This window comes from Populus euphratica, unplaced genomic scaffold (assembly GCF_000495115.2).
Source record: "Populus euphratica unplaced genomic scaffold, PopEup_1.0 scaffold1135.1, whole genome shotgun sequence".
In the NCBI taxonomy this organism is placed as follows: Eukaryota; Viridiplantae; Streptophyta; class Magnoliopsida; order Malpighiales; family Salicaceae; genus Populus; species Populus euphratica.
The window spans coordinates 43,676-51,071 of record NW_011500998.1 but is presented as its reverse complement, the minus strand read 5'-3'; the positions used below and the strand labels follow the sequence as shown (position 1 = coordinate 51,071).

Here is a 7,396-nt window from a genome sequence, read left to right as displayed (position 1 = left end):
TTGTTATTCTAAAACCTTTTTTTCTTTTCTTTTTTACTAAAAGCAAGTACTAAAAATCTTATTTTCCAACTAATGGTTATTTTGTTCACATTACTTCAGGCCTTGGATTCACCTAATTTTGAGATTTCAAGTCATGACGTAGAGAACCACTCATTTTTTACCTCTACAATTCAATCACAAAACGAAACCATATCTGATTTGGGCTCCAATGTCAAACAAACAAAGAAATGCTTCAGTGAACTTTTTTTCTCTTTTAATCTGGAATTATTTCAATAATAATAGAAAAGGTGTACAAGAAGACCACATTAATGGCTGCGATAAGAACGATAACAAGCCATGCCATTGTATTTTGAAATCAGTTATTTAAAAGAAACGTATGGAGAGATGAACATGAAAGAGTCTTTAAAAAACAAAATGATGGTATGAATCTAGGGCTTTAATTTCTTTATTGGAAATTTGTATAATATATTATTTTCCTAATCCATTACAAATGGCGATTTCAAAAATAAAAACACCAATATTTGAGAAATAAGTTCTGAAGTACCCCTTGGAAAAATAAGCTTATGAAATATGAAATACAATTGTTTTGGTTAAAAAAACTCCATAAGACGCAAAAACAATATGAGACCAGATCATATGTTCAAATGAATACCTTCAAAAGAAGTTGACAGTCATGGATACACCTAAAGAGTTGAACACCAATATGAAATGATCCAGTATGAGGAATGTGCATCGCTAAAAATCTGCAACATCTATCATCCACCAGTTGCTTAAACCTAAAGTCTGTCTATCCTGCATTCCAAAATGATCAATTACATAAGAGAACATCTGTGAAAAAAACATGGCTAAGGTTTACCACGTTATTTTTGGCTTGATATATCATCTCACATTCTGAGAGAGATGGTAGCGAACTAAACAGCTGCATCCTGAGACAAAATTATTCCAAGCTATAGCAACAATGGCTCCAGACAAAATGTGATGACAGTAGCATTACAAGAGATCGAAGATCAACTGCAGAAATCGATCGGCCAAATCACATTCACCAGTGCAAGTTCAAATCCACAATTAAATACCTTAAAAGAAAATGGGCTGAAGGAAAAAGTAAAAGAGTATGATCCGCATTATTGTAGTAAAGAGTAATCTGTAATGAAATGGCAAATTAAATGGCCATCCACTGAATGTTTCACCGCTGTCACAAAATCAGGGCTTCAATTCTCAATAGGAGTATATTGAAAAATTTACTGTACCCAGTAGATTCTATTGAGTAATCAACAATCCTATACGGAAAATCAATCAATAGATACAATCACCAACCTGTATATCATATCAGGCCTACTCTTTTTCCAGGGTCAGGCCACCATTTTTACCAGAGCGATCAGAGAGGTGATGCTGCTGTCTGGTTACAAGAGGACAAAGGGTTTGTAGCCAACAAGATCCTGTTATTATCCATCAACAGGGCAAAATCCCTCCCTGTGGCAATATGACATCTTGCAATTTCAGGAGGTTGGCAACCACAGAAGATGTAACCAAAACTGTTGTCTATAGAAGCCCAGGACTGTTTGTTGTCTGGAGCCAACAAAATGAGGCGCAAAGGGATGACTGCCAGGTTTAAAAGAGCTCAGGGAGGCACTTCAAATATTTCATTCCCAAAACCCATTCACATGTCAAAACCTGGCATTGCAAACTGAGTTGCAAAATTTTCAACTTGCTTCTGGAGCTCTAAAATTTCTTTCTTGGTTTGCAGACCATTCATGAAAGCCTTCTGCAGCTTCCCATGTTCACGCAGCACCATACAAGCAATATGTGCAGCTTTCAGGAGAAAATCAGCAATTGTCTCAAAATCAGATTCCAGGCAACCTCTTGAAGTCATGGCAGGAGTGCCTGAGTGATTAAAATAGAAGTTAATAAGCAATGAAACCATTTCTTTATAATAGGTCAATGTGTTTGCTGGAAAAAGTTGAAACAAAACTCACTTACCAATCCTTACACCTCCAGGAGTAATAGTTCCATTCTCCCCAAAAATAGCAATTTTATTTACTGTGATGTGGCACAACTCGCAGACCTTTTCATAAGCTTTACCTATGTATACACAAAAGAACGAAAAAATTAGGAAGACCTCATTCATAGAAATTTCAAGGAACAAAGCCCTCGTCCCACCAGATTCAAAAAAAAGTCACATGTTTGCACAGAAAGCTTGCAAATTGATGCAAATAATGAAGGAAATTACAAGGAAAAAAAATCCAGAGTCAGCTTAATAGTTATAATAGAAGTTTCACACAGATCAATCTTGTGACCTACGTTGAGGAAGCAAAACAAGGCTACAAGGAAGAAAGGTCAAGTGGTGCATGTGAAGGAAACAGAAAGCAGTTGTTTGGTGACACACTTATTTTACAGGCCAGCAAGAACACTAGCTATTCTTTATGGCAGTAAACAAGACTGTCAGGATGAACATCTTGTGTTACAAGAAACAAGAAACTAAGGTAGAGTTCGATACATGGGGAATGGACAGAAGACATGAAAGCTTTGTTTGGGCTAATGTTTGGTGTGCAACTGGGATGAAACAAAAGTTCATTTTTTTCTTGTCCCATGCCCAGATTTCTGTTTCATCCCCCCCTAAGGGAGTACCTTATCCAGTCCCATCTCATTATGTCCAATCCCATCTAGTCACCAAACACAAGATGTTTGCAACGTAAAGGATACACACATCTGAGAAAGAAGGTTGCACTAATAGAGAGGAAGATAAGGAATCTTGGCATCTGGGAAAAAAAAAAGTTAGGATGGATAACTGTTAGCAGCAAATGACAGGGTAGACTGATGTAGCATCAATTGAAGGATAAGTTAGGGGAATCTCGTTTAATAAATATAGTTCATAAGTCCTTGGTATAAGGAGGGAGTGACAACATTCGAATACAAGGGATGGGAGGTGACTTAACATAAATGGTGGCTGATGTTGCAAGAAGGGATTTGATTTCTAAATATCTGCAGAGAATATGGGAATATGGGACTAGATAATGCAAAATAAAGGATATGGGTTCAGTGGTTCACATTGTTGAGCACTAAGTTGTATAAAGGGAAACATAAAGGGAAAAAAAAATTCTCACTAGTCTTCCTCAGCAATAAATGTATCCAAAATTCAGACCCAAATTATAAATGTTAAAAAACATATGGGTATGATAAAGAAAAGGAAATGATGTTGAACTTCAAAGAGTGTGAACCATCATCAAAAAAAATATAAGTAATGCCGCCTGTTTGAAGTCAAAATTCATCTTCTATCAACAAGATAACTTATATCAACAAGATAATAACAGATCATTTCGAATGCTACTTGAGAAAGAGAGTGGGGGAGTCATTTCAATACCTCATTAAAAACTGAGGCAAAGATAATGAGAATCAATAAAAAAATCATCATAACTAGCAAGCTTCCTTTCTCAAGGATTGAGGAGTTCTCATTTTATGCTTGCAATATGCAATAGCTGATAGCTACATGTGTACCATACCTGTTAATCCCAAAGGCCTGAGATCCCAGAGTAGCAAATGGTTATCTGTGCCTCCAGTTACTAGCCTGCATTTTCTTCTCAGTAAAGCAGCTGCTAAATACTGTGCGTTTTTCTTCACCTGTTGCATGTATGCCTTGTACTCAGGGGTAGCCACTTGTTTAAAGGCTATGGCAAGAGCAGCGATGTGGTTATTATGTGGTCCACCTTGCAATGATGGAAAAACAGCAAAATTAATCTTATCCTCGAAATCATATTGATCACTCTCATCTCCTTGACCTAGATGGATCCCCCTTTTCCTTGGTTTTGTATCCTTCCTATAGAAAATGATGCCTCCCCTTGGACCTCGAAGACTTTTATGGGTTGTTGAGGTAACAATATCACAGTAAACAAAGGGGTTCAGACATTCCTGTATTAAAATAAGCCAAATTAGTTGATCCATGGTCCCATTCAATTAATAACATGCTTATTAAGGAAATGGTCAAAAGTGGAAACACACCACTATCATTGATCCTATTCAAAAAACATTGACAAGTTTTATGTTCAATAATGCTTACATAGACACCAAGAAACCCTAGTAACCTAAACGAAAAAGGTATCATCTAGTCTTATTCAGGAAAGGGCACAGACTTAGTCATGTTTCACATGAGCAGTGCTTCTGCAATTAACATGGCTCAAAGCAGGTAATTAGGCTAGTTCATGACTAAGCCTTGGGAATAGGATCTGGAGTACACTAGGGAAGAGAAAACTCTCAACCAGAAATATTTTATTGATAGAATCACAAAAATAGTTCAACTACACTTATATAGAGTCCCAACAAAAATAAAATTAACAAGTTGCTAAAATTAAAATAATAAAATCCTGGTAATTAAGAAATAACAAAAATAGCTCCTATATTATATTGATTATATATCCTGGAAAAAAAAAAGGTCTCCAGGTATACTTGCTAGACAGTTTGTTGTCCTGGATCAGTATCCTATTCCCATGCCTTAGATCAGTATTTTAAGCTTCCAATCGGCCATTCCCTCCTCAAGCTTAAAGGAATCCACATAGCAAAGGTGCCAGAACTTTACTCCCTTTCAGTATATAGTACAAATGAAGCTATGAAACTTATCATCTCTAGATCGCATATCAATCAACAAGCCTTGTTATCATGTCTCCATAGAACAAATACTCCATATAAATGAAAAAATTTGCAGAGGAGCATTTCAACAATAAGTTCAAGGCCAATTTTCTGATTCTGGGCCAAAACAGCCAATGCTCTATTGAGTGATGGATTTAAATTCTGTAGATAAATTGATTCCCATATTACATAGTATAGTATTACATCACCAAACAATAGAATGTAATGTAAGATCACAAATTTCTCAAAAACAAAGATTCCAAGACGTTGATTAATAGCCTGAATGCCAGGCAAAGGACTCCATTACCCTCTCAACGAAACAAAACTTAACACGTTTTGAAGAACAAGTAGCATCACTACAAACTATCAGGGGAAATGATTCTCAGCAGTGGCAAAGCCCCAAATTCATGCAACAGATTGTTACTGCTACGTGTGAAAGCAGTTAACATAATTAACAGAAGACAAATTGAAAAACAAAGACATCTTTTATCACGGAATATGCAATGCATTAAATAAAGTTAACATTAAAGCAGGAATAGACAAGCAAAACAAGAGAATCGTAATGTGTACCTTAGCAGCAACAAGACTTAACATTAAAGCAGGAATTGACAAGCAAAACAAGAGAATCGTAATGTGCACCTTAGCAGCAACAAGACCACTAATCTGTGCCATATCACACATAAGCACAGCACCACACTTATCCGCGATATGCCTTAACCTCGCATAACCCCACTCCCTTGGATACGAGCTACCACCACAAATGAGTATTTTTGGCCTAAAATCAAGTGCCCTCTCCTCTAACTTATCGAAATCAATATACCCAGTTTGAGGATTGACCTTATAAGGCAAACTCTCGAAGAAAATAGATGCACCGGAAACCTTCCGCCCATGAGGGGTATAATAGCCATGACTCGTATTCCCTCCAGATGGTGTGTCCAACCCCATAATCCTATCCCCCGGCAACAATAACCCAGTATACACAGCGAAATTAGCCGAAGTACACGAATACGGCTGCACATTTACTCCCCAACTCTCAGAATCCAAACCAAAAGCCTCCAGTGCTCTCTTACAACACAGCAGTTCAATCTCATCAATGTACTGATTCCCACCATAATATCGCGCTGCAGGCATTCCCTCAGAATACTTATTCGTTAAATGACTTCCAAGAGCCTCCATTACCGCTCTACATACAAAATTCTCCGACGCAATCAATTCGATCCCTTTAAACTGCCTCTCTTTCTCTTTCTCCATTATCTCAAAAATCTCCGAATCCGCCGCGCTTAGCGGCTGGTTCCCCCATGTTTTGACAAGATTCCTGCGCTCTTCAACATCCAATCCATTAGAAGAGGAGGATGCCTCTCTTTTATTGCTCGTCAAAGAATCGCTCTCTCTTCGGCGTTTGAAACACAAAGAGTGCCCTAATATCCTAAACTCCTCGACATCTCTGTCATCGTCGTCTTCTTCTTTCTCGACGTTTTGGTTATTGCAGTAGTGAGACTCGGTCACTGGCTCGAGCAATTGGAGAGGAACGGGTGAAACCGGGTTGGCGGTGGGGAGGTCGCGGAGGCTAGAGTCGAGCTGGAGAGAGATTGAATCGTCGACTATTTGTGCACGGTGAAACCCTAGATTTAATTTAGAGTCCATTTTCTATAAAATCAGAAAGTTCAGAGAGCACAGCAGCAAAAACAGGGACAGGAGGGGTCTTTGCAACGGCAGTAACGGAACAGGGACTGGTGGTGGTGGTGGTGGTTTGACAGCGACAGGATCCTAATTCTGATTGGAGAGAATGATTTTTGGCGGAGAGGTAGAGAGAGAGGGTATGGACCATTTGTTTATTTTGAGGGCGTTGTGCTTCGAGAGAGAGAATTACGTGGATGATCCTTTCAGGCAGCTAGCAATACAGAATTTTTGTTTTATAGTGGGGAGGCGGTGACCAGTGTCTGGATCGAATCTGCTTAACAACAAGTGAGGTTGATTTTTTATTTTTTTTAATATTAATATTTAAAATTTGAATTGATAAAAAAGGAAACAAATCTTCTTATCTTCCAAGCAAGTTTTTTGATATCGTTTGATTATTAATATTTTATATATATCTTTTTATTTGAAAGTCTAAACTCACTATTTTTATAAAATTAGTTTTTTAAATGTTAATTAAAAAATATTTGAAATAGATTTTTTTAATATTTATAATATTTTTATAAAACAATTTTATTCTGTTATTATAATAGTAAAACTCTTATCAAACAATAATTTCATGTAACAAAAGAATTATTCAAGCTTTTTTGTTTTACCAGCATAAAATTACTTATATTTTTTTACAAATATTTTGTTATTCTCAAAATTTCATTTAAACTTCTAGACCAATAAAATTTTTATGATATTTTTATAAAAAAACAAAAATCTTATTGTGTTATATATAGTATTAAAACATTCGTGAAACAACCCTTTTATGTAGCAAAGGAATATATTCAAACTTCTTTTTTTAACCAACATAAAATTACTTCTACTTATAAACAGTTTGTTACTCTCAAAATTCCATCTAAATTTCCAGGCTAATAAATTTCTTAAAAATATACATATATTCATTTTGGTGTTATAAAACTAGTCTTGTCTTATTATGATTGTGAAGGTTTACCTATTACAGCAAGATTAACTCTTTTAAATACTACATATCTAGAGTATCAACATGTATGCATTAGATCTCTTGAAACCACACTGAATTATAGTACAATAGTTCTTACTTTCTATCCAAACTTCAACATAGCTTTGGATGACCCTT

General features: G+C 36.3%; 1 protein-coding gene across 4 annotated transcripts; it reads right to left on the bottom strand.

The window, feature by feature from the left end:
- Nucleotides 1-536: 536 nt before the first annotated feature.
- On the bottom strand, nt 537-6,548 carry LOC105117000 (serine hydroxymethyltransferase 7-like). 4 transcript variants are annotated; one of them, XR_840654.1, is made up of 6 exons: nt 5,188-6,548; nt 3,498-3,903; nt 1,978-2,079; nt 1,315-1,881; nt 889-1,011; nt 601-792 (listed from the first exon to the last, which is right to left on the bottom strand). XR_840654.1 is itself a non-coding variant. In XM_011014528.1 (4 exons), the coding sequence occupies exons 1-4, from the start codon at nt 6,259-6,261 to the stop codon at nt 1,658-1,660; spliced, it is 1,806 nt and encodes a 601-aa protein (XP_011012830.1). In that variant the 5' UTR covers nt 6,262-6,548; the 3' UTR covers nt 1,091-1,657. The 4 variants fall into 4 exon arrangements, 2 of the variants coding, with proteins under 2 accessions (XP_011012830.1, XP_011012832.1); XR_840655.1 differs by lacking the exon at nt 889-1,011 and having other exon boundaries at nt 537-792; XM_011014528.1 differs by lacking the exons at nt 601-792; nt 889-1,011 and having other exon boundaries at nt 1,091-1,881.
- Nucleotides 6,549-7,396: the final 848 nt, after the last annotated feature.

What these genes read in the sequence shown, in the direction of transcription:
- LOC105117000 (XM_011014528.1), bottom strand. Translation starts at nt 6,261, where the DNA reads ATGGACTCTAAATTAAATCTAGGGTTTCACCGTGCACAAATAGTCGAC. An exon ending in TAAGTCTTGTTGCTGCTAAG is followed by an intron (nt 3,904 to 5,187) that starts GTACACATTACG and finishes ATTTTAATACAG; the next exon opens with GAATGTCTGAACCCCTTTGT. An exon ending in TCCTGGAGGTGTAAGGATTG is followed by an intron (nt 1,882 to 1,977) that starts GTAAGTGAGTTT and finishes TTAATCACTCAG; the next exon opens with GCACTCCTGCCATGACTTCA.